Source organism: Silurus meridionalis, chromosome 13, assembly GCF_014805685.1.
Source record: "Silurus meridionalis isolate SWU-2019-XX chromosome 13, ASM1480568v1, whole genome shotgun sequence".
Classification (NCBI taxonomy): domain Eukaryota; kingdom Metazoa; phylum Chordata; class Actinopteri; order Siluriformes; family Siluridae; genus Silurus; species Silurus meridionalis.
The window spans coordinates 3,680,598-3,707,405 of record NC_060896.1 but is presented as its reverse complement, the minus strand read 5'-3'; the positions used below and the strand labels follow the sequence as shown (position 1 = coordinate 3,707,405).

General features: G+C 40.2%; 3 protein-coding genes across 3 annotated transcripts; all 3 read left to right on the top strand.

The window, feature by feature from the left end:
- The first annotated feature begins 414 nt into the window (after nucleotides 1-414).
- LOC124395858 (extracellular calcium-sensing receptor-like) lies at nucleotides 415-7,567 on the top strand. The gene is made up of 6 exons (XM_046864736.1): nucleotides 415-554; nucleotides 697-982; nucleotides 1,108-1,863; nucleotides 1,949-2,176; nucleotides 6,386-6,509; nucleotides 6,654-7,567. Exons 1-6 carry the CDS (start codon nucleotides 421-423, stop codon nucleotides 7,565-7,567), a joined length of 2,442 nt encoding a protein of 813 aa, XP_046720692.1. The 5' UTR covers nucleotides 415-420.
- Nucleotides 7,568-14,661: 7,094 nt separating this feature from the next.
- LOC124395950 (extracellular calcium-sensing receptor-like) lies at nucleotides 14,662-17,953 on the top strand. Its single transcript, XM_046864846.1, has 6 exons — nucleotides 14,662-14,813; nucleotides 14,956-15,241; nucleotides 15,418-16,173; nucleotides 16,259-16,486; nucleotides 16,780-16,903; nucleotides 17,049-17,953. Exons 1-6 carry the CDS (start codon nucleotides 14,680-14,682, stop codon nucleotides 17,951-17,953), a joined length of 2,433 nt encoding a protein of 810 aa, XP_046720802.1. The 5' UTR covers nucleotides 14,662-14,679.
- Nucleotides 17,954-19,084: 1,131 nt separating this feature from the next.
- Nucleotides 19,085-26,570, top strand: LOC124395949 (extracellular calcium-sensing receptor-like). The gene is given in 8 exon segments (XM_046864845.1): nucleotides 19,085-19,108; nucleotides 22,928-23,079; nucleotides 23,202-23,490; nucleotides 24,036-24,791; nucleotides 24,878-25,105; nucleotides 25,371-25,494; nucleotides 25,659-25,773; nucleotides 25,775-26,570. Coding segments are annotated over 8 exon segments (2,484 nt in total).
- The last annotated feature ends 238 nt before the right edge of the window (nucleotides 26,571-26,808 follow it).

Sequence of the window (26,808 nt, the reverse complement as noted above, 5' to 3'; positions counted from 1 at the left end):
GAGGTCTAAGAGCTTAATCAATCACACTACTAGTAAGTAATCATGTACAAGAAACATAAAAATTCAACATTGGCTAAACTATTTGACAGCACATGTAGGACCAGCAGGCCCAAGCCAACAAAAATGGCTGTATATAATTTACTGTATGTGGTCTTTGATGAATAAGTTAAAACAAAAACAACTTAAAACCCACAAGTAGCCTCAGGTCCCAAAATGACATCACAAAGCTACAAAGCTGAACAACCTTTCTGATTTGTCCATAATGTATAGTCATACAGAGAACACACAGAGCATGTCTATAAATATAGGAAGACTTTCTATGTTCAGGACTAACTCTAAAAAGCACTGGTTAGAATCTGTAATGTTTTTCCTTCTACTACTCTCTTCTCTTTGCCTGGCAAAGGAGACAATTGCCATATCATGGAAGACCCAGAATATCCTTTGTTATCTAAAGATGGAGATGTAATAATTGGAGCTGTGTTTTCATTACATCGTGGTACACAGATGCAGTCACTGCAATATACTGAAAAACCTCCACCTTTAATCTGCACTAAGTAAGTTCTAGTTGATACATTAGTACTTTTGGAGAATGTGTAGTTTTCTGCTTTATAATAATCTGAATATCTCAATTATATTACTTTTCAGTTTCAGTACAAGATAATTTAAAATTTCATGATTTGTATGTGTATTTTGTAGATTATCCCTTCTTTTTTTACGGCTTGTTCAGATTATGGCTTTTGCAGTTGAAGAAATTAACAGAAGTAACACCTTGCTCCCAAATATCTCAGTTGGTTACAAGATTTATGATGCTTGTCTCTCAAGATTATTATCTATGAAGGCAGCCATAGCTTTTATTAATGGTCAGGATATAACAAATAAGACCTGCCATGAACAAGCAGTGGTACAAGCCATCATAGGGGAGTCAGAGTCTACTGCTAATATAGCACTTACAAAAACTATAGAACCTTTTAAGATTCCAGTGGTAAGTATTAATTATTTTAATCATTCGAATCAAACAAACAAGTGGAAACTCAAAAGATACATTGCAAATTACTATTTTATATATAATATAAATATATTTTTTTTAACCTGTCACTCTCTGCTCAGATAAGTTATGCTGCCACATGTGAATGTTTGAGTAATAGAAAGGAGTACCCATATTTCTTTAGGACCATAGCGAGTGACTACTACCAGAGTCGAGCACTGGCATATATGGTCAAGCACTTTGGCTGGTCTTGGGTAGGAGCTGTGCACAGTGATAATGACTATGGAAACAGTGGAATTACTATTTTTCTGAATGCAGCCAAAGAGGAGGGAATATGTGTTGAGTACACAGAAAAGTTTGATCGGGCAAATCCTGCCAAAATCATCAAAGTGGTTGACATTATTCAGAAAGGCACAGCTAAAGTTATTATTGTATTTCTTCCTAATTTTGAGATGAGTATTTTAATAGAACAGCTGATTCTAAAGAATGTCACTGGCTACCAGATGATTGGTGTTGAAGGATGGATTTCTGCTGCTGCTCTGGCAACACCAGCAAGTTACAATGTTTTGGCTGGAGCCATTGGATTTGATGTGGGAAAATTGAACATTGGTGGTTTTGTGGATTATGCTGTCAATGGATTTTGGCAAACAGCAGTCCCATGCTTACAAACAGAGGGAAGCAATTTTCAATCTGAAATCAACTGCAGCAAATATGAAGAAATGATTCAATATAAAAACTACAGTAAGGATATTTTAGAATTGAGATATGCAAATAATCTTTACAATGCAGTTTATGCTGTGGCACATTCTCTACACAGTCTGTTAAAATGCACAGAAAATCAGAGTTGTGAGAAAGACAAAACAATACAACCATGGCAGGTAACACAAAGAAGAGAAGAAAAGCAAATATTGTACATTTTATATTTTCATTTATATAAATATGTATTTACTTTTCTATTTAAAGGTTGTGATGTCTCTAAAAAAGGTAAATTTTACCACTAAAGTAGGAGAACAGATTTGGTTTGACAGCACTGGAGCAACAGCTGCAAAGTATGATGTGGTGAACTGGCAACGAGGGTTAAATGGAGAAGTGGTGTTTAAGGTTGTAGGCTATTATGATGCCTCTCTGCCAAATGGACAACAAATTGTTCTAAATACTGAAGATATAGTTTGGGCTGGAGACAAACGAGAGGTAAATACATTGTTTCATGATTTTTAATAACATAGAAATATAATTATAATTTTTTTTTAAACATTTGTTAACTACAATCTATATTTAAATATAAGCATAATGTTCTATATACATGAAACATTCCCAATTAAATTCCCCAAAAATTGCTATAGTGTAGTGTTTCAATGTAAAATGTACATTGCCAATGAGCTGCTTGGATTTCAGCAGTAAACAAACAATGGCTTAAGAAATTCATGGGTTTTGACAGATTACACAAATGTAAAAACGTAAAGGTTTTATATTGTTCACATGATGCACAAGATGGCGCCGGTGAGGTCGGCTGCTGTCACGACTGCTCCGGCTACACTTTCTGTTTTTTTGTTTATTTTATTCTTTTATTTAAGTAGTTACACTTCCATCTACACAAGATGGACATCATTAGATATGACAAAGATATCTTATATCTATTGGTGTACAATGCACTCACCTTTCGCCATTTTTAAACCCGGACCCATGCTGGCCGAGCGAGATCCTGAGGGAGAACAAAGGATGTGACCCGTACCAGCGTCTGCGAGGGAAATGAGCCCGCGTCAGGAACAGGCTGAGGGCACGCGCACACCGCGCTCCCTTACCTTGTATCCTGTTAGCCAACGTCCAGTCACTGGAGAACAAGCTCGACGACCTCAGGGCAAGGGTCAAGTTCCAGAGAGACATTCGGGACTGCAACCTTCTCTGCTTCACCGAGACATGGCTGAACCCAGCGGTACCGGACCACGCCATCCAGGCGGCCGAGTTTTGCTCGGTTTCCCGCATGGACAGAACACTGGAGTCGGGGAAGTCAAGAGGAGGTGGAGTGTGTCTGATGGTGAACAACCATTGGTGCGACAGCGCGAGCATTGTTCCTCTTTCACGCTCCTGCACACCAAACCTGGAACTACTGACCATCAAATGTCGGCCCTTTTATCTACCTCGGGAATTCAGTTCGGTCATATTCAGTGCCGTTTATTCCACCTCAAGCGGACACGGACACCGCAGTATGGGAGTTACATTAGTCACTAACGCAACACCAAATACAGCATCGGGACGCTGCGCTCATTGTGGTCGGAGATTTTAACAGTGCCAACCTCAAGCGTGCACTCCCAACTTTCATCAGCACATCACCTGCCCCACCAGGGGCAAAAGAACACTGGACCACTGCTATACAACATTCAAGAACAGCTACAAGGCACAACCACGTCCACCGTTTGGGAAATCGGACCATGCCGCCATCTTCCTCATGCTTGTTTACAAACAAAGGCTGAAACAGGAAGCTCCGGATCAGAGGGAGGTCACGCGCTGGACTGACCAATCGGTGGCCGCTCTGCAGGGCGCTTTGGATGACGCAGACTGGGACATGTTCCAGCGCAGCTCTGATGACGTCAACATGTTTACAGAAGCGGTTGTGGGATTCATCGGGAAACTAGCGGATGATACGGTGCAGAAAACCACCATCAGAACGTTTCCCAACCAGAAGCCATGGGTGGATAAAACCATCCGCGACGCTCTAAGATCCCGCTCCGCTGCCTACAACACGGGGCTCGCCACCGGGGACATGGATGCATACAAGGCTGCCTCTTACAGTGTTCGCAGATGCAAAGCGCGCTACGGGAGGAAACTAGAGTCACAGTTTCAACATGGTGGCTCTAGGAGCCTGTGGCAAAGACTAAGGACAATAACGGACTATAAAACACCATCCTCTAGAATGGTGAATGCGGACGCTTCTCTGGCAGACGAGCTAAACACCTTTTACGCTCATTTCGAGGCTGCAGCTAACCACGCTAGCGGCGCTAGCAGCACAACCAGCGTGCACGCCGAGAGAGCCGGAGAGGCGTTCACTATCTCAGAGCATGACGTGAGGAGAGCGTTCAAGAGAGTGAATACCAGGAAGGCAGCAGGACCAGATGGCATCACAGGTCGGGTTTTGAAAGCCTGCGCTGACCAGCTAGCACCAGTGTTCACCGAGATATTCAACCTCTCTCTGGAACAGTCTGTTGTCCCCTCATGTTTTAAACAGTCCACCATTGTTCCTGTCCTGAAGAAACCCCAGCCCGCCTGCCCCAATGACTACCACCCTGTAGCTTTGACCTCAGTAGTGATGAAGTGCTTTAAGAGACTGGTCAGAGACTTCATCACTGCATCACTACCAGACACACTGGACCCATTACAGTTTGCGTACCGTCAGAACCGATCTACTGAGGACGGCATTGCTCATCTCCTCCACACCACGATGAGCCACCTGGACCAAAGAAACGGGAATTATGTGGACTACAGTTCAGCGTTTAACACCATAATTCCCTCCATACTCACCTCTAAGTTGGAGGTCCTGGGACTCAGCCAGCCGCTGTGTCAATGGATCTCTAACTTTCTGACAGACAGACCACAAGCCGTACGGGTGGGAAAACACACCTCATCCACCCTCACCCTAAGCACTGGAGCTCCCCAGGGTTGTGTTCTGAGCCCCCTGCTGTACTCGCTGTACACATATGACTGTGTGGCCACATCCACATCCAACTCCACCACCATCATCAAGTTTGCTGACGACACTGTTGTGGTGGGCCTGATCAACAACAACGACGAGAGCAACATTGAGAGCGTTCTGACGGGTAGCATCACTTCCTGGTTCAGGAACAGCAGCATGCAGGACAGGCGAGCCCTCCAGAAGGTGGTGCGTTCAGCTGAACGTACCATCCACACCGAGCAATGGACTCTTCTCTTTGTTGCTTTCAGGGAAACGCTTCCACTCCCTGAAAGCGAACACAGAGAGAATGCCGCAGGCCATTCGGTGTTTAGACCAGGAAACACACAGGATCTAAAAGCTGGTCCACTCTCTCCATCATCACACTTCTTCTCTGTACAGATCTCACCTTTCGCACCAAGACACTTTAAACTCTGGACTTGCACAGCAAAGTGCACTTTATATTTATTTATTTTACACCACACCATTCTGCACACGGACACTTTATATACACTCTAAAACGCACACGGACACTTACGGACCCTTACACCACACCATACTGCACACGGACACTTTATGGACAACCCACCACTAAAATTGTCTATTGTTTACACTTTGGTACACATTGTTTACTGTTTCACTGTCTACTGCCATAAGGATTTTCTTTGTATATACAGTGAAACCTGGTTATCTCGCCCTCGGTTATCTCGACAACCCTATTAAGTCGACGTTTTTGAAGTGGAACCGCCAAATTCTTGCTTTTTCTAAGCATTTTTTATCGGTTATGTCGACTTTTTTTATGTCGCCGAACCCTAATATCTCGAGCACAAGGGGGGAAAAATTTGCCATTTAACGTCGGTTATCTCGGTGCAGCCGCAGAAGAACGCGGAAGTGGTGGAAAAATCAAGGCTTACAGCTGCTACAGGTGTTGTATTGTATACTGGTGAATCTCTGCTGTTAGTTAATGCACATATGCCTTTTGTTGTTAAATGTTATGCGATGAGCAGCAAAAGCATAGAATAAACACCGGCAGGATCGGGGGGGAATCTGCGGTGCGCTTTGGAAAGAAAAGCGCAGCCGTTGAGAGAGTGCCGGTGTGAGGCACGTACCAGGATACGCATGAGCGATAACAACGACCGCCGTGAACCACCATATACCAACAATAACGGACAGTGAGAGTGTGGAAGTTTAAATAGGAGCTGGTGATGATGCTAAACGAGCACCATTTGTGCGCGATTGAAGCCCGGAGCTTCAGAGAAAGCGGCCGAGAAAGCACCTGACACGCTGAAGGGGGCCGAAGGGGGTGTGACAGGTGGATTCCTGACAGATAAACATGTACTGTATGTATTTTTATAGCAGCCTTCATTAAACAAATCGCGGCAACGTTGTTGTGTAAAAAAAACCTTCAAAAACACGTGCATGCACATTCTCATTCTCGATCATAGGTTACCTCGATGCTTTTTGGCGACCCCCTAGGACATCGACATAACCGGGTTCCACTGTACATTTTTCTCTTTGTTCACATACATATCTTTATATATCCTTTATATCTTATATTTTATTTTATATAGTTTTTATACTTTATTTATCTGCTTTTTTTTTTCTTTCTCCCCACCCTATTTCCCTCTTGCAGGACCGTCGTATAAAGCATTTCACTGCATGTCGTACCCTGTATGTATGTGTATGTGATGAATAAAATTTGATTTGATTTGATTTTGATTTGATTTTGACATTAGAAGCCAAGGTCTGTGTGCAGTGAAAGCTGTTCTCCAGGAACCAGAAAAGCTGCACAGAAAGGAAGGCCTGTCTGCTGTTACGACTGTATATCATGTGCAGAGGGAGAGATCAGTAACCAGACAGGTAACTTCAGCTTTTACAAGCTGTTAATAATTCAATGTGTATCATATTATTACTTTTTAGCTTACAGTTTCTAAAAACTGGTATTAAAAAATACAGTTATAAGATATTTCCTTCCTAATGATAATAACTATGATTACTTTGCAGATTCCATTAACTGTAAGCAGTGTCCAGGAGACTTTTGGTCTAATGCAAACAGAGATAAATGTGTGTTAAAGGTTGTTGAGTTTCTTTCATTTACAGAACTCATTAGTATAATAATAATTCTCTTTTCTTTATTTGGAGCTTCATTGACTCTGTTAGTAGCTGTTTTATTTCTAAAAGAAAAGGACACTCCTATTGTAAAGGCCAACAATTCAGAGCTGAGCTTCCTGCTGCTCTTCTCACTGACTCTGTGTTTCCTCTGTTCACTTACTTTCATTGGACAACCCTCTGAGTGGTCCTGTATGTTGCGCCACACAGCTTTTGGGATCACTTTTGTCCTCTGTATCTCCTGTGTTCTAGGGAAAACAGTAGTGGTGTTAATGGCTTTCAGAGCTACACTTCCAGATAGTAATGTCATGAAATGGTTTGGGCCTCTACAGCAGAGACTCAGTGTAGTTGCATTCACTCTCATACAGGTCCTTATTTGTATACTTTGGTTAACAATTTCTCCTCCTTTTCCCTACAAGAACATGAACTACTACAAGGAAAAGATTATATTAGAATGTAACTTGGGCTCAGCTATAGGTTTCTGGGCCGTGCTGGGGTATATTGGAGTTCTGGCTTTCTTTTGTTTTGTTTTGGCTTTTCTAGCTAGAAAGCTGCCAGATAATTTTAATGAAGCAAAATTCATCACATTTAGTATACTCATATTCTGTGCAGTGTGGATCACCTTTATTCCAGCTTATGTCAGCTCTCCTGGAAAATTCACTGTAGCTGTGGAGATCTTTGCCATTTTGGCCTCTAGTTTTGCTCTACTGTTCTGTATATTTACTCCTAAATGTTATATTATTCTGTTTAAACCTGAACTAAACACCAAGAAAAATATGATGGGCAAAATGGCAACTAAATCCCTTTGATTTTTATTGCTCTAATCTATTTATTATTTTTGCTTATGTTACTTTTACACACAGTATATCAAGTGTAATCAAATCATGAATGTTTATATATATATAAAATGTAATCACAAATATTATGGATATTGATGAGTACTGAATAAACTTAAAAAAATAACTGTCTTATTTATGTCTATGAAAAAAAAAACAAGAATAACAATAATGTTTATAATCAGTATTAAATGATATTTATTGACATTAATAATTTATGATATTAATAATAATTTTAAGACATACAATTTATTAAAGAAACAAGTCAATAAAAAATTAATTGCAGAACAATGCTTAAAATCCCTTGGGCTTAAGGTTTTTGGACCCACAAAGATATGTGAGGGTAAATTAATACCCATCAAAGAAGGTACTAAAAGTTCTTATGGTCTGTAAAAACCTGAAAAGGGTGCTGGCTGCTGCTTGACCACAAGCAGCTTCTGATCCCCCACTCTATTGGTTATCTCGGTAGGGGTGAGCTTGTGTGTGAGGAAGGCACATTGGTGTAGCTTGTTGTCAGCCCCTCTTTGGGACAGCACAGCCCCCACCCCAACATCAGAAGCATACACCTTCACCACGAAAGGCAAATCTGGATTTGGAATATTCAGAATGGGAGTCAAGGTGAACTGTCATTTGACTTCTAGGAAGGCAACTTTGCCTCGGGTGTCCCCCGGAAGGTGGATTAGTGAGGCGGGACAGGGAAGCAGCGACGAAGCTGAAATTCCAAATAAACTTATGATGAAAGTTTGCAAATCCAAGGAACTATTGAACATGAATGTGTTTGGGGAGGGCCACTCTGCGACAGCTTGCACTTTCTGTGGGTCCATTTAGATGCTGTATGTGGCTATGATGAATCCTAAAACTTAAGGCACATTTAACTCTCACTAACCTTAACCCTAACCCTAACCCTGACATGCTCTTCATGCTCCAGAAGGGACCATGAAAAGATAAAAATGTAATCTAGAAATACGAAGATGAATGTGTTAAGCATGTCCCAGAGAAGATTGTTGATCAGTGTGAGGAAGACTGCTGGGGAGTTTGTGAGGGCAAACAGCATTGCCTTATATTCGTAGTCCCATATTGGGATGTTACAAGCACTCTTCCATGCATCTCCCTGCTTTATGCACACCAAGTGGTAAACATAACGCAAGTCTAGTTTTGTGAAAATTTAGGCCTCCAGGAGAAGCTTAAAGGCAGTGGCCTTGACTGGCAGGGGGTACCAGCCAGAAATTGTTATCCAGTTGAGGGCACAGTAATCTATGCAGAGATGCAGGCAACTGTCACTTTCATTCAGTCTTTTATTCACCATAATTCTTAAATTCTGTAAAGCTGCTTTGAGACAATATCCATTGTGAAAAGCGCCATAAAAATGAACTTGACTTCACTACAGGCCTCCACCATCTAATGGTAACATCACTGTCCTTCGTTCCCTTGCTCAAGTTAGCATCTGCTACGTAAACTAAGGAGCGTGTCTGTAATCATGGCCTGCAGTTATGTATGTGGTTTTTGTGGTGCCTTCTGTCATTTCCTAGAAAGCATGGCAAAGCCTATACTCTGGCAAACATCAGCAATATGTAGAACACAGACACTGAACAGAGAAATTAGGGACTCAGCAATACTAAATATTTTGCGAAAAGGAACAGTGTGCATGTGTGGGTGCGAAGTGGACTATAGGCGGAAGAGGAAGTGGGGCATGCTGGCTAAGCATGTGGCTCAGGTTGTGGCTCATGAGGTTGGTGGCTGTTATAAGCAGGCTGGGACAGCGAGGTGTGAGTTTATTGTTAAGTTCTGCATAAAGCAAGAAAGAGAGAGAGCCAGCAATGAACAAAAATGTCTCAATGTCTAATAAATAATAATAAATAATACATAAAATAAATAACCTCTGTCTCAATGTCTTTACAGCATCCCATTATCTGCTTCGCTCCACTCAAAAACAGTCAGGAGCTGCTGCTCTCATTATCTGTCTTAAGCTGTGTCATCTTGCCACCCCACCATCATGCTATGTGTCCCAGGCCTTTTCACATCAGTGGTAAAGAATCGGCAGTGTCTATTGAACACTTTGTCAGCAGTTGCATTAGGAGTGCCTGCTCTTTTTTGTAAATGGTTCACTGACCGGTCATCGCCAAATTTCCCCTTAGCTCTAAATCAGTTACTTTTGGGCACAGAGTCTATTTCTTCAAGAGAGGGCCATGACTGAACCTCAATCAGTGTTGGACCTGAAGTGAGAAGTCCAATAGTCCCTTCCTGCTAGGTAATCATGCAACTCTTCCACTGCCCAACTAATAGTCAGGGCTTCTCGTTCCATCACAGCATACCTTTGTTTGGCCGGTGTCAGTTTTATGAGAGAATGGTGAGTTTTGTGAGAGGGAATAAATTAAGTATAAAACTATATAAAATATGGAATATATGCAGATATATATGAGAAAAAATGTGTATATACAAAATATGCTTGTGGCAGTAAACAGTAAATCAGTAAACAATTTAACATGGTTTATGTAATTGTCCTTAAAGTGTCCGTGTGCAGTATGGTGTGGTATACAATATAAAGTGCACTGTGCTGTGCGAGTCCAGAGCTAAAGTGACAGTCCAGAGTTTAAACTGTCGTAGTGTGAAAAGAAAAATATGTGCAGAGAAAAAGTGTGATGATGGAGAGAGTGGGCTAGTTTTTAGATCCTGGGTGTTTCCTGGTTTAAACTCTGAATGACCTGCGTGACCTCCTCATTCTCTCTGTGTTCACTTTCAGAGAGTGAAAGCGTTTCCCTGAACGCAACAAAAAAAAGAGTCCATTGTTGGGATGGCTGAGGTCCTTCACAATCTTCCTGGCCCTGGTCCTGCACCGCGTGCTGTAGATGTCCTGCAGGTTAGGGAGCTTGGTGTGGATGGTACGTTCAGCTGAACGCACCACCCTCTGGAGGGCTCGTCTGTCCTGCATGGTGTGGTTCCCAAACCAGGAAGTGATGCTACCCGTCAAAACGCTCAATCTCAATGGTGCAAGTGTAAAAAGTCTTTAGCACCTGAGAGGGTAGTTTAAACTCCCTTAAGCGTCTCATATGGTAAAGACGCTGCCGGGATTTCTTCACCAGGGTGTTGGTGTGACAGGACCAAGAGAGGTCCTGTGTGATGAGAACACCTAGGTACCGGAAACTGTCCACTCTCTCCACTGGGGTCCCATTGATGTTTAGCGGTTGGTATGACCGCTCCTGCTTCGTGCTGAAGTCCACTATCAACTCCTTAGTCTTGCTGACGTTCAGGAGAAGGTTGTTCTCCTGGCACCATCTCTCCAGGTTTCTCTGTCATATCTAATGGTGTCCATCTTGTGTAGATGAAACTGTAGCTAAGTAAATAAAAATATAAAATAAAAAAAAAGAGAAAACTTAGCCGGAGCAGTCGTGACGGCAGCCAACCTCATCGGCGCCATCTTGATTCTTACGGAACCAAGTGCTAAATGTCATCTTTGGATTAGCACTGGGGTCAGGGCCACCTTCCAGTATAATTTTTTTTAAAGTCTAATGTGGAGATTAACCTGGCCCATCTCAAGTGCTCCTGGCCTTCAGGCCATCTCCCCAAAAAGGTGGGTTGCTGTCAAACCTGGATGAGCTTGCGGAAGTCATTACATAAACTGAGGCCCTCGTCCAACTTTGGCACTACCTTGATGGGGCTGGACTAGGGGCTGATTCTCATGACCTTCCAGTTTAGTGGCACACATTTCCAGTTTCACGGCGCATACTTCCGGGTTTGTCGGAACTTCCATTTTTCCCACGCCAGATTATCTCACCGGATTGTTTGCCTCTAAGAGTACTCTTGAAACCTTGCCTGTTCTGGTTCCTGTACCTAATCTCTGTTCTGTTCTGCCTTCCTTGTTCTAGTTTGCATTTTTTTGGGATTTTTGGTTTTGCTCTGCCTATGTTACTCTGTTTGCCGGCTGTCTAATTTTTTGGACTGTTTGCATTTTGATTTCGCATATCCTGGCTTTTGATTTTGACCTGTGCTTTTCCCTCTGCCTTTCATTTAATTGAAGACTGTTATTCTTAAACTCCATGCTTGCATCTTGCTGACAGAATAATCTGGCCCCTGGCCCTGCACCCTGGCACTGGCTGGGGTTTTCTGGCACTGGCTGACTCCTATAATTGTTTCCTAAGTCATTTTTTCTACCTCTTCCTCAATAGCTATATGACAGGCTTCCGGAACCCTGTATGGTCACTGGTGCACTTCCACCCCTGGCAGAGTCGTTATTTCATGTTGCACTAAGTGGGTCAAGCCTGGAGAGGTTCACCAGGTCATCGAATAAGTTTTAGAATTTAGGTCCTGCCTCTTTGTTCACCACTCATTGACGCTTCCAATTGAGCATCTGGTTAAAATACTCCACTTGCCCATATGTTTGTGGTTGGTAAATTGATGTCCTTATGTGTGTCACCTACAACAGCCAATTTGAGATTAACTTTAACCGGTTGGCCTTCACCACAGCTTTTGGGACTTACAGCTGAAAATGACCTAAATTTTAACAGTTCCTGAGAAAAGTGGGCTACTTAAACAATTTAGATATTTTTGTAATGAAGATTCTATGAGCTTTACTGTCAATTATATAAAGTTGATATTGCTCAAAAGAGATATTAAATTATAGATGATGAAATGCTATAATAGTTCACCCCCACCCAGAGTTGTGGAGGCTGTGACTGTGGCCCCTGAGGGGATACAGCTCTGAGATTCTGGTCTTTCCACCGAGGTGGTAGAGACCATTCTCCAATCCAGAGGGCTACAAGAGCTTAACGAGGAGGTTGTATGCTGCAAGATGGCATCTGTTCAGGGGATGGTGCGATCTGCACCGTTTGGATCTAGTTAACTTCCTAGTTGGTTTAGTGCTTTAATTCTTTTAGGAACAGTTCTGCAAAGGATTGTCTTTGTCCACCCACAAAGTCAACGTGTCCACCATTTCAGCATATCATGCCCCCATGTAGGGGAAATCACTGGGCAGAGACCTGCTAGTAACACGTTTTCTCCGCTGCACCTGGAGGCTCAGGCCCCCGTGTGACCTAGAGTGCCTCCGTGGAACTTGACCGTTGTGTTCGAGGCTCTATTCTTAGAGGCACCTCACAGATTATTGATGCAATTTTATCCTCCCACGAGTCCTCTAGTCACCCACTCCATTCGGGGTCGGAGCACACTCGACCCGGAGTGTGACAGCCTCTAAGGCTTGGTCCGCCGGAGTGTCTCTACATGACATTTGCAATGCTGCAGGCTTGTTTAGACAGGCTCTGTAAACTTGACCTCAGTACCACTCCTGGCCCTTCTGTCCTTAGGCCTGTGCCCCCACACACTAGGGATTGGTCAGTCTGGAAGTATTAGACACTCATTCCCAAAGCATTGCAGGTTGATTTCCTAAAAAGGTACATCTCCAGGTTATGTATGTAACTCTGGTTCCCTGAAGGAATGAAACATCTCATGCCACACTGCCAGCTTGGTACCTATTTCAGGTCCTCACTTAGTATAAGAACCTGGAGTACATTCAGCAGGCCAAACCTCTCAATCCCTGCCAAGCATGTAATCACTATTTTTCAATCATTTTCAGTCTTACTGCACAGACTTTAAAAACTTCAAACCCTGAAACTGCTAAACCAGCTAAAGTTCAAGTACAGTTAACCACAGTTCAAACCCAATGATGTGACATGACAATGCTGTGATCTTGTCTGCACTACTCACTTTTTAGTTGAGGGGAGTGTTGTTCCCATATCATATGGTGATGCAGCCCATCAGGAAGAAATGCTGGTGAGCTTTTATCACTACTGCTGCAGTATGAGTGGACCATGTAAGATCATCAGTGATTTGAACACAAGATAGTTGAAACCGTTGCCTCATTTCATTGGTGTCCCAGTGGTTATGGGAGTCTGCCCCCTGTCCTGTTTTGATAATTTGATGGATGACTCCTGTGCCTTCTCTCAGTTCATAGTATGGATGACACAGAATTATGAGGTATTCTAGGTTAAAGCACCTGGAAAAGTATACATTCCATTGATCACAGCATGAGTTGTCGACCATAAAATATATACCACCTCTTTTTTCTTTAAACTGAGCTCTCTTTTTCCCCTGTCTACATATTAGGGTAATCCCAGCGTTATCGTGGTTTGAATCTTGTGCTCTTTTAGGGATTTTTATGAAATAACTACATTTATTGATAAAAATATAATTATTAATTATGAAGTAAAATGTTAATACAGAAAAGTACTTTATCTCGTTTTTTTCGTTTATCGGGGGCGGTTTTGAAATGTAATCACTGCGATAAACGGAGGAGTACTGTATATTAAGACCCCAGTGAGTTCAAAGTCTGCAATGGCTACGGACAAACATTCCCTCAAAGGAAACTTGTAAAGTTTGTTGTAAAGAGAATAAGGATATCAAAATTAAAAGACAGTGTAAATAAATTTTAATATTTCAAAATAAATTGGAGCATTTATCTCATTTATGCATCCAAGCAGTTGACTGATTTTTTTATGCATTTTAATACCAGACAGGCATACAATATATATATATATATATATATATATATATATATATATATATATATATATATATATATATATATATATATATATATATATATATATATATTAATTCAATTATAAATTACCTAAAATGTTTAATTTATCCACAGTATATAGTCTAAATGTCAAGTAGGTCTAAGAGCTTAATCAATCACACTACTAGTCAGTAATCATGTGCAAGAAACATAAAAATTCAACATTGGCTAAACTATTTGACAGCACATGTAGGACCAGCAGGCCCAAGCCAACAAAAATGGCTGTATATAATTTACTGTATGTGGTCTTTGATGAAATTAATTAAAACAAAAACGACTAAAAACTCACAAGAAGCCTCAGGTCCCATAATGACATCACAAAGCTACAAAGCTGAACAACCTTTCTGATTTGTCCATAATGTATAGTCATACAGAGAACACACAGAGCATGTCTATAAATATAGGAAAACTTTCTATGTTCAGGGCTAATTCTAAAAAGCACTGGTCAGAATCTGTAATGTTTTTCCTTCTACTACTCTCTTCTCTTTGCCTGGCAAAGGGAGACAATTGCCATATCATGGAAGACCCAGAATATCCTTTGTTATCTAAAGATGGAGATGTGATAATTGGAGCTGTGTTTTCATTACATCGTGGTACACAGATGCAGTCACTGCAATATACTGAAAAACCTCCACCTTTAATCTGCACTAAGTAAGTTCTAGTTGATACATTAGTCATTTTGGAGAATATGTAGTTTTCTGCTTTATAATAATCTGAATATCTCAATTATATTACTTTTCAGTTTCAGTACAAGATAATTTAAAATTTCATGATTTGTATGTGTATTTTGTAGATTATCCCTTCTTTTTTTACGGCTTGTTCAGATGATGACTTTTGCAGTTGAAGAAATTAACAGAAGTAACACCTTGCTCCCAAATATCTCAGTTGGTTACAAGATTTATGATGCTTGTCTCTCAAGATTATTATCTATGAAGGCAGCCATAGCTTTTATTAATGGTCAGGATATAACAAATAAGACCTGCCATGAACAAACTGTGGTACAAGCCATCATAGGGGAGTCAGAGTCTACTGCTAATATAGCACTTACAAAAACTATAGAACCTTTTAAGATTCCAGTGGTAAGTATTAATTATTTGAATCATTCAAATCAAACAGAAAATTGCAAACCTAAAAGATACATTGCCAATGACTATTTTATATATATATATATATATATATATATATATATATATATATATATATTTTTTTTTTTTTTTTTTTTTTTTTTTTTTTTAACCTGTCACTCTCTCCTCAGATAAGTTATGCTGCCACATGTGAATGTTTGAGTAATAGAAAGGAGTACCCATATTTCTTCAGGACCATAGCGAGTGACTATTACAAGAGTAGAGCATTGGCATATATGGTCAAGCACTTTGGCTGGTCTTGGGTAGGAGCTGTGTACAGTGATAATGACTATGGAAACAGTGGAATGACTATTTTTCTGAATGCAGCCAAAGAGGAGGGAATATGTGTTGAGTACACAGAGAAGTTTGATCGGGCAAATCCTGCCAAAATCATCAAAGTGGTTGACATTATTCAGAAAGGCACAGCTAAAGTTATTATTGTATTTGTTCCTAATTTTGAGATGAGTATTTTACTAGAACAGCTGATTCTAAAGAATGTCACTGGCTACCAGATGATTGGTGTTGAAGGATGGATTTCTGCTGCTGCTCTGGCAACACCAGCAAGTTATAATGTTTTGGCTGGAGCCATTGGATTTGATGTGGGAAAATTAAACATTGGTGGTTTTGTGGATTATGCTGTCAATGGATTTTGGCAAACAGCAGTCCCATGCTTACAAACAGAGGGAAGCAATTTTCAATCTGAAATCAACTGCAGCAAATATGAAGAAATGATTCAATATAAAAACTACAGTAAGGATATTTTAGAATTGAGATTTGTAAATAATCTTTACAATGCAGTTTATGCTGTGGCACATTCTCTACACAGTCTGTTGAAATGCACAGAAAATCAGAGTTGTGAGAAAGACAAAACAATACAACCATGGCAGGTAACACAAAGAAGAGAAGAAAAGCAAATATTGTACATTTTATATTTTCATTTATATAAATATGTATTTACTTTTCTATTTAAAGGTTGTGATGTCTCTAAAAAAGGTAAATTTTACCACTAAAGTAGGAGAACAGATTTGGTTTGACAGCACTGGGGCAACAGCTGCAAAGTATGATGTGGTGAACTGGCAACGAGGGTTAAATGGAGAAGTGGAGTTTAAGGTTGTAGGCTATTATGATGCCTCTCTGCCACATGGACAACAAATTGTTCTAAATACTGAAGATATAGTTTGGGCTGGAGACAAAAGAGAGGTAAATACATTGTTTCATGATTTTTAATAACATACAAATATAATTATTATTTTTTTAAACATTTGTTAACTACAATCTATATTTAAATATAAGCATAATGTTCTATATACATGAAACATTCCCAATTAAATTCTCACCAAATTGCTATAGTGTAGTGTTTCAATGTAAAATGTACATTGCCAATGAGCTGCTTGGATTTCAGCAGTAAACAAACAATGGCTTAAGAAATTCATGGGTTTTGACAGATTACACAAATGTAAAAACGTAAAGTCATAATACATTGTTCACATTAGAAGCCAAGGTCTGTGTGCAGTGAAAGCTGTTCTCCAGGAACCAGGAAAGCTGCACAGAAAGGAAGGCCTGTCTGCTGTTACGACTGTATACCATGTGCAGAGGGAGAGATCAGTAACCAGACAGGTAATTTCAGCTTTTACAAGTTGTTAATAATTCAATGTGTATCATCATATTACTATTTAGCTTACAGTTTCTAAAAACTGGTATTAAAAAAATACAGTTATAAGATATTTCCTTCCTAATGATAATAACTATGATTACTTTGCAGATTCCAATAACTGTAAGCAGTGTCCAGGAGACTTTTGGTCTAATGCAAATAGAGATAAATGTGTGTTGAAAGTTGTTGAGTTTCTTTCATTTACAGAGCTCATTAGTATAATAATAATTCTCTTTTCTTTATTTGGAGCTTCATTGACTGTGTTAGTAGCTGTTTTATTTCTAAAAGAAAAGGACACTCCAATTGTTAAGGCTAACAACTCTGAGCTGAGCTTCTTGCTGCTCTTCTCACTGACTCTGTGTTTCCTCTGTTCAATTACATTCATTGGACAACCATCTGAGTGGTCCTGTATGTTGCGCCACACAGCTTTTGGGATCACATTTGTCCTCTGTATCTCCTGTGTTCTGGGAAAAACAGTAGTGGTGTTAATGGCCTTCAGAGCTACACTTCCAGGCAGCAATGTCATGAAATGGTTTGGGCCTCTACAGCAGAGACTCAGTGTAGTTGCATTCACTCTCATACAGGTCCTTATTTGTGTACTTTGGTTAACAATTTCTCCTCCTTTTCCCTACAAGAACATGAACTACTACAAGGAAAAGATCATATTAGAATGTAACTTGGGCTCAGCTATAGGTTTCTGGGCCGTGCTGGGGTATATTGGAATTCTGGCTTTCTTTTGTTTTGTTTTGGCTTTTCTAGCTAGAAAGCTGCCAGATAATTTTAATGAAGCAAAATTCATCACATTCAGTATACTCATATTCTGTGCAGTGTGGATCACCTTTATTCCAGCTTATGTCAGCTCTCCTGGAAAATTCACTGTGGCTGTGGAGATATTTGCCATTTTGGCCTCCAGTTTTGCTCTACTGTTCTGTATATTTACTCCTAAATGTTATATTATTCTGTTTAAACCTGAACTAAACACCAAGAAAAATATGATGGGCAAAATGGGCTTCTAAATCCCTTTAAACTTTATTGCTCTAATCTATTTATTTTTTTTTGCTGATGTTACTTTTACACACAGTATATCAAATGTAATCAAGTCAATAATGTTTATATATATATATATATATATATATATATATATATATATATATATATATATATATATAAATGTAATCACAAATAATATGGATATGGATGAGTACTTAATAAACTTAAAAAAAAAAACAACTGTCTTATTTATGTCTATGAAAAAAATAAAAATAACAATAATGTTTATAATTAGTATTAAATTATATTTATTGACATAATTTATGATAATTTATGATATTAATAATAATTTTGAGACATACATTTTATTAAAGAAACAAGTCAATAAAAAATTAATTGCAGAACAATGCTTAAAATCCATTAGGCTTAAGGTTTTTGGACCCACGAAGATATGTGAGGGTAAATTAAAACCCATCAAAGAAGGTACTAAAAGTTCTTATGGTCTGTAAAGACCTGGAAAGGGTGCTGGGTGCTGCCTGACCACAAGCAGCGTCTGATCCCCACTTCATTGTTCATCTCGGTAGGGGTGAGCTTGTGGGTGAGGAAGGCACATGGGTGTAGCTTATTGTCAGCCCCTCTTTGGGACAGCACAGCCCCCACCCCAACATCGGAAGCATACACCTTTACCACCAAAGGCAAGCCTGGATCTGGTATATTCAGATTGAGAGTCAAGTTGAACTGTTATTTTACTTCAGGGAAGGCCACGTTTGCCATGGGTGTCCACCAAAAGGTAGATTGTTGAGGTGGGGACAGAGATGCAGCGACGAAGCTGAAATAAACTTATAATATACGTTTGCAAATCCAAGGAACTATTGTACATGAATGTGTTTGGGGTGGGCTACTCAGCGACAGCTTGCCCTTTCCGTGGGTCTATTTGAATGCTGCTTGTGGCTATAATGAATCACAAAACTTAAGGAACATTTAACACTCACTTCTTGGGCTTTCCAAACACGTCATTATCTAAAAGGTGGGTCAGGATTCTCCTGGCATGCTCTTCATGCTCCAGAAGGGACCATGAAAAGATAAAAATGTCATCTATATATACGAAGATGAATGTGTTAAGCATGTCCCTGAGAAGGTTGTTGATCCATGCGAGGATGACTGCTAGGGAGTTTGTGAGGGTAAGCCGCATTGCATGATATTTGTAGTCTCATATGGGGATGTTGAAAGCACTCTTCCATGCATCTCCCTGCTTTATGAGTACCAGGTGGTAGACATAACGCAAGTCTAGTTTTGTGAAACTGGAACAGTCTGTTGTTCCCTCATGCTTTAAACAGTCCACCATTGGTCCTGTCCCGAAGAAACCCCAGCCTGCCTGCCTCAACGACTACTGCCCTGTACCCCTTACCTCAGTAGTGATGAAGTGCTTTTAAAAACTGGTCAGAGACTTCATCACTACCAGACACACTAGATCCTCTACAGTTCGCATACAACCAGAACCGCACCATTGCTCTTCACACTACGATGCGCCACCTGAACTTCAGACAAGGGAATTATGCAAAAATGCTGTTTGTGGACTACAGATCAGCATTCAAAACCATAAATCCCTCCAAGCTCACCCCTAAATTGGAGGTTCTAGGACTCACCCTGCCGCTGTGTCATGGATCTCCAACTTCCTGATAGACAGCCCACAAGCCGTACGGGTGGCCAAACACACCTCATCCACCCTCACCCTCAACACTGGCGCTCCCCAGGGTTGTGTTCTGAGCACCCTCCTGTACTTACTGTACTCACATGACTGTATATCCACTTTCAACTCATTCACCAACATCAAGTTTGCTGACAACACTGTTGTGGTGGGCCTGATCTTCAACAACAATGAGATGGCCTGCCTCATTCTTCTTCATCTTCCGGCTTCTTCCCTTAGGGGTTGCCACAGCGGATCATCTGTCTCCATACTCCCCTGTCCTCTACATCTGCCTTTTTCCAACCAACTACCTGCATGTCTTCCCTCACCACATCCATAAACCTCCTCCTTGGCCTTGCTCTTTTCCTTCTTCCTGGTGGCTCCATCCTTAGCATTCTCCTGCCGATATATACCCCATGTCCAGGCCCTGCACATGTCCAAACCATCTTAATCTCGCCTCCCTCACCTTGTCTCCAAAACATCCTACATGCGCTGTACCTCTAATAAACTAATTTTTTAATCCTGTCCATTCTCGTCACTCCCAACGAAAACATTAACATCTTCAGCTCTGCTACCTCCAGCTCCACCTCCTGTCTTTTAGTCAATGCCTCTCTAAACCATAAAACATCGCAGGTCTCACCACAGTCCACTAAACTTTCCCTTTTACTCTTGCAGATACCCTTCTATCACAAATCACCCCTGCCACTCTTCTTCACCCACTTCACCCTGCCTGCACATTTTTCTTCACTTCTCTAACACATTCTCCATTACTTTGCACTGTTGACCCCTACCTGAACTCCTCCACCTTCTCCACCTCTTCTCCCTGCAACTGTACCACTCCACTGCCCTCCCTCTCATTCACACACATGTACTCTGTCTTACTCCTACTGACGTTCATTCCCCTTCTCTCCAGCGCATACTTCGACCTCTCCAGGCTCTTCTCAACCTGCTCCCTACTCTCACCACAAATCACAATATCATCCACAAACATCATAGTCCAGGGAGACCTGTCCATCACCCCTGCAAAGAGGAAAGGGCTCAGAGCCGATCCTTGATGCAGTCCAACCTCCACTTTGAACCAGTCTGTCGTTCCTCACTTCACGGCTGTCACTCTGTCCTCATACATGTCCTGCACCACCCTCACATACTTCTCTAACACACCAGACTTCCTCATACAATACCACAACTCCTGTCTCAGCACCCTGTCATATGCTTTCTCTAAATCCACAAACACACAATGCAACTCCTTCTGACCTTCTCTATGCTTCTCCATCAACATTCTCAAAGGAAATGCTTCTCTCAGCCTGGCTTCCACTATTCCTTTTTCCACATATTTCTTCCATTATTCTTAAAGATTGGTACCATCACACTCCTTCTCCATTCCTCAGGCATCCTTTCACCTTCCAAAATCATGGTTAAAAACTCTACTGCAGCTCTCCTAAACATCTCCATGCCTCTACTGGTATGTCATCTAGTCCAACCAACTTTCCACTCTTTATCCTAATAATCACTGCTCTCACTTCCTCCTTACTAATCCTATCCACTTCCTGCTTCACCATCTCCACATCATCCAACCTTCTCACTTTCTCTCATTTTTCTCATTCATCAGCTGTTCAAAATACTCCCTCCATCTTCTCAACATACTCGCCTCACTAGTCAATACATTTCATCTCCATCCTTTATTGCTTTAACTTGCAGCACATGCTTCCCAGCTCGGTCCCTCTGCCTGGCAAATCGGTACAACTCCTTTTCTTGTCTAACTTCATATACAGCTCCTCATATGCCTTTTCCTTGGCTTTTGCCTCATCTCTTTTAACCTGCTGCCGCATCTCTTTGTTCTCCTGCTTACTTTTCAAAACTGCCTACCCACAGGAGATTAAAAACCTAGAGAGATTTCAGCACAAAGCAGGAGCGGTCATACCAGCTGCTATACATCAACCGGACCTCAGTAGAGCGAGTTTCCAGTTTCCAGTACCTAGGTGTTCACAAGACAGGTCCTGCCACATCAACACCCTGGTAAGAAAGGGCCGACAGCATCTGTACTATCTGAGACACTTAAGAGACTTTAAACTACCCTCTCAGGTGCTAAGGACCTTTTAAACTTGCACCATTGAGAGCGTTCTGATGGGTGATAGTGTGGTACTCAACCTTCATGTGGGCACAGCTGTCTTCCGCTTGGATCGAGTCTATCCTCATGGCAGTCAAAAGAGTAAATGAAGGCCAGTCACTCACTGTGAAGCAGTTCCAGAGGCTTCTCCGGTTCATGGCAGCAGCGTCCAATGTGATTCCACTTGGCCTCCTGCACTTGAGACCCCTTCAGTGGTGGCTCAGAGACAGAGGTCTCATGGTTCCTGATCGTGACATCACCTCGCCAGTGACGTTGTGTCTCTCCACTGGCCAGATTACACACATGATTCAGAGCATGGACAATGCGGAAGCATTCCCAAAGCCTTGCAGTGCAGCGTCTCATTCCCTAAGGGAACTAGGGTTACATACGTAACCAATAGACGTTCTGTCTTGCACACTGCACAAAATATTTTTGTTGTTGTTTTAATTTGTGTTTTGTGTATTTGTCCTAGACTGTCTTGTGTTGTCTTTTGCACTGTCTTGTCTTGCACTGTTTGCACCAGGTTGCACGTGATGCATATGATGCACTTTATGTGGCGAAGACACTTACTAGTCCTTAGCCTTGTGTTTTTCTGTTATGTAGACTTATGTTGTTTTATGTTGTTTTATGTATGGTATGAGAGTGCATTAGTGACTGAGGAATGGGCAGCATGCACATTTGGAAAGGCTCCATCAAAGCATAATGGTATATACAGGTTTTGGAGCAACAAACGCCTCCATCCAGAAAACATCTTTTTCACAGAAGTCCCTGCATATTTAAGCAAGACAATGTTAACTGCATACTGCATCTGTTATAATATCATGACTTGCTAGTAGAAGGGATTGGGTGCTGAACTGCCTACTTTAATCATGTACAATAATTAAAACACAACATTTTTAACACTATTTGAGATCACGTGCATTACCAGCAGACACAAGCCAAAAACTAGCCATATATAATTAATATTGTCTTGGATGAATGAATGAAAAAATCATAAGTAGCATCATGTCCCTTAATGACATCACAAAGCCACAAAGCTAAACAACTTTTCTGATTAGTCCATAATGCATAGTCATATACAGAACACGCAGAGCATGTCTATAAAAATAGAACGACTACCACTGTTCAGGACTGATTCTGCAAAAGCACTAGTCAGAATCTGTAATGTTATTCCTTCTACTACTCTCTTCTCTTTGCCTGGCAAAGGGAAAAAAATGCCATATTCTGGAAGACCCAGGATATCCTCTGTTATCTCAACATGGAGATGTAATAATTGGAGCTGTGTTTTCAATACATCGTGAAACACAAAAGCAGTCACTGCAATATACTGAAAAACCTCCACCTTTAATCTGCACTAGGTTTGATTACTTTGATTAGTTATTTTTGATGATGTATATTTTTCTGCATTACAATGTCTTCACTGTTACTTTTATTTTTTCATAAGAATTAAAAATGATATATTTTTTTTATGTATTTGTAGAACGGACCTTACGGAATTGAGGTTTGCTCAGATCATGATTTTTGCAATTGAAGAAATCAACAGAAGTAACACGTTGCTCCCCAATATTTCAGTTGGGTACAAGATTTATGACAATTGTCTTTCAAGCTTGTTATCTATGAAAGCAGCCATGGCTTTTATGAATGGTCAGGACATGACAGAGAAGGAGGCCTGCTCTAAACAAGCAGTGGTACAAGCCATCATAGGGGAGTCAGAGTCTACTCCTACTATAGCGCTTACAAAAACTACAGGACCTTTTACAATCCCAGTGGTAGGTATCAAAGATTTTTGTCATTATATAAAACCAATTCATTTACAAAACACAATAAAAATATGAATGGGATTCTTATCTTAATTTATAAAGAAACAGCTACATTTAAGACAATATATATACATATATGTTTTAGATATAGTGGCACAGTGTATTATTGACAGATTAAGAGAGCAGGTTTAATCCTGTATTCGGTGTTACTTTCTGGGCAGTTTCACCCACTGTCCATATACTGTATATGCATATACGCAGAATAGCCACTGAAAACTTTGTCCACTGCAAACCTTACCAGGAGATAGCAGTAAAGAGGTTGATGTTATTGTTAATGTCAGAATTATATATACTGGATAAGTATATCTTGGGATGTATAATGTGCATAGTACATAATCATTGTTTTCAAAGATAATAATGTTGTTTTATGTTTAAAGGTTGAGACTATTTATAATCTGTTAACAGGCTCCTGTGGAAATGTCTCTTGCTCTGTCTAAATCTAAGATGCATCAAAAACAGGCTGTACTTATTCATGTTTGCTATTCTGTCCTCAGATAAGTCATGCTGCTACATGTGAATGTTTAGGCAACAGAAAAGAATACCCCTCTTTCTTCAGGACCATCGCGAGTGACTACTACCAGAGTAGAGCACTGGCATATTTGGTGAAGCACTTTGGCTGGTCTTGGGTAGGAGCTGTGTACAGTGATAATGACTATGGAAACAATGGAATGACCATTTTTTTAAATGCAGCCAAAGAGGAGGGAATATGTGTTGAGTACTCGGAGAAGTTTGATCGGGCAAATCCTGCCAAAATCATGAACGTGGCTGAAACTATTAAGAAAGGCACAGCCAAAGTAATTATTGTATTTCTTGCTTACTTTGATATGAACATTTTAATAGAACAGCTGATTATAAATAATCTCACTGGCTACCAGATGATTGGTGTTGAAGCATGGATTACTGCTGTTGAATTTGTAACACCAGCAAGTTATAATGTTTTGGCTGGAGCCATTGGATTTGATGTGGGAAAATTGAACATTGGTGGTTTTGCTGATTATGCTATGAACAGATTTTGGCAAACAGCAGTCCCATGCCTATATACAGAGGGAAGCAATTTTCAATCTGAAATCATCTGCAGCAAATACGATGACATAATTCAATATAAAAACTACAGTAAGGATATTTTAGAATTAAGATATGTAAATAATGTCTACAATGCAGTTTATGCTGTTGCACATTCTCTACATACTCTGTTGAAATGCACAGAAAATCAGAGTTGTGAAAAAGACAAGCCAATACAACCATGGCAGGTAACACAAAGAAGAGAAGAAAAGCAGGCTCTGTACATGTGTGATATGGTTGCGATATAAATACATGTTTGCATTTTCTTGTAAAGGTTGTGATGTCTCTTGAAAAAGTAAATTTTACCACTAAAGTAGGAGAACAGATTTGGTTTGACAGCACTGGGGCAACAGCTGCAAAGTATGATGTGGTGAACTGGCAACGAGGGTTGAATGGAGAAGTGGAGTTTAAGGTTGTGGGCTATTATGATGCCTCTCTGCCACATGGACAACAGTTTGTCCTAAATGCTGAAGATATAGTTTGGGCTGGAGAGAAAAGAGAGGTACATACATTGTTTATTCTAAGATAATTAAATGTACTGTGACTTATAAATGATACTTTTAATTTAATCAGGCTTGTTATAACAAGTATATACAGTATATAAAGCATATACAGAAAATTAACTATTTACATCAGTATAATGAATGTAAAATTCTATTAAACTGCTTAGATTTCACAAGTTAACAAACAATAATGATTGATGAAATTCACGAACTGTCAAAACCATATGATTTAAAGTTGTAGCCATAATATATTGTTCCCATTAGAAGCCAAAGTCTGTGTGCAGTGAAAGCTGTCCTTCAGGAACCAGGAAAGCTGCACAGAAAGGAAGGCCTGTCTGCTGTTACGACTGTATTCCATGTGCAGAGGGAGAGATCAGTAACCAGACAGGTAACTTCAGCATCACCAAGTTTCAAAGACAAGTTGCTAATTGTACATTGTGTATCCTCCTATTACTATTTAGGATACAATTCTTGAACAATGTCATTAATAAATAAATCACCAAATAATGTTTGTTTTCCTTCCTAATAGTAATAATCATTAATATTTTTCAGATTCAAATAACTGTGAGCAGTGTCCAGGAGAATACTGGTCAAATGCTGAAAGAGATAAATGTGTGTTAAAGGTTATAGAGTTTCTTTTATTTACAGAGGTCATGGGGATAATGTTAATACTTTTCATTAGTTGGAGCTGCATTAACTGTGTTAGTAGCCATTTTATTTCTAATGGAAAGAGACACTCCTATTGTAAAGGCCAACAATTCTGAGCTGAGCTTCCTGCTTCTCTTCTCACTGACTCTGTGTTTCCTCTGTTCACTTACTTTCATTGGACGGCCCTCTGAGTGGTCCTGTATGCTGCGCCACACAGCTTTTGGGATCACATTTGTACTCTGTATCTCCTGTGTTCTGGGAAAAACAGTAGTTGTGTTAATGGCCTTCAGAGCTACACTTCCAGGCAGCAATGTCATGAAATTATTTGGTCCTCTACAACAGAGACTCAGTGTAGTTGCATTAACTCTCATTCAGGTCCTTATTAGTGTCCTTTGGTTAACAATTTCTCCTCCATACCCTTACAAAAACATGAGTTACTACAAGGAAAAGATCATTTTAGAATGTAACTTGGGTGCAGCTATAGGTTTTTGGGCCATGCTGGGTTATATAGGAGTTCTGGCTTTCCTGTGTTTTGTTTTGGCTTTTCTAGCTAGAAAGCTGCCTGATAATTTTAATGAAGCGAAATTCATCACATTCAGTATACTCATATTCTGTGCAGTGTGGATAACTTTTATTCCAGCTTATGTCAGCTCTCCTGGAAAATTCACTGTAGCTGTGGAGATCTTTGCCATTTTAGCCTCCAGTTTTGCTCTACTGTTCTGTATATTTACACCTAAATGTTATATAATTCTGTTTAGACCTGAACTAAACACAAAGAAAAATATGATGGGCAAAGCAGCATCTAAATCTCTTTAAGAAAAATCCTCATTCTGAAGTCTAAAAATATGAAAAAAAAATGTAAAATATAATCAAATAAATAAAATGTAATTACTTTATACTTTAAATCTAATGACATACATATAGATAAGAAAGTAATAAACTTACCACAAAAATCTTGTCTTATTTCTGTTTACAGAAGGTTAATATAATGTATTTACTAACACATTTTATGTTAACGGGAAGCACAAAACGAGACACAAGGACCAACATGACA

Coding starts and splice junctions, on each gene's coding strand:
- LOC124395858 (XM_046864736.1), top strand. CDS start 421: ATGGAAGACCCAGAATATCCTTTGTTATCTAAAGATGGAGATGTAATA. Junction 983..1,107: donor AACCTTTTAAGATTCCAGTG/GTAAGTATTAAT, acceptor CTCTCTGCTCAG/ATAAGTTATGCTGCCACATG. Junction 1,864..1,948: donor AAACAATACAACCATGGCAG/GTAACACAAAGA, acceptor TTCTATTTAAAG/GTTGTGATGTCTCTAAAAAA.
- LOC124395950 (XM_046864846.1), top strand. CDS start 14,680: ATGGAAGACCCAGAATATCCTTTGTTATCTAAAGATGGAGATGTGATA. Junction 15,242..15,417: donor AACCTTTTAAGATTCCAGTG/GTAAGTATTAAT, acceptor CTCTCTCCTCAG/ATAAGTTATGCTGCCACATG. Junction 16,904..17,048: donor AGAGATCAGTAACCAGACAG/GTAATTTCAGCT, acceptor ATTACTTTGCAG/ATTCCAATAACTGTAAGCAG.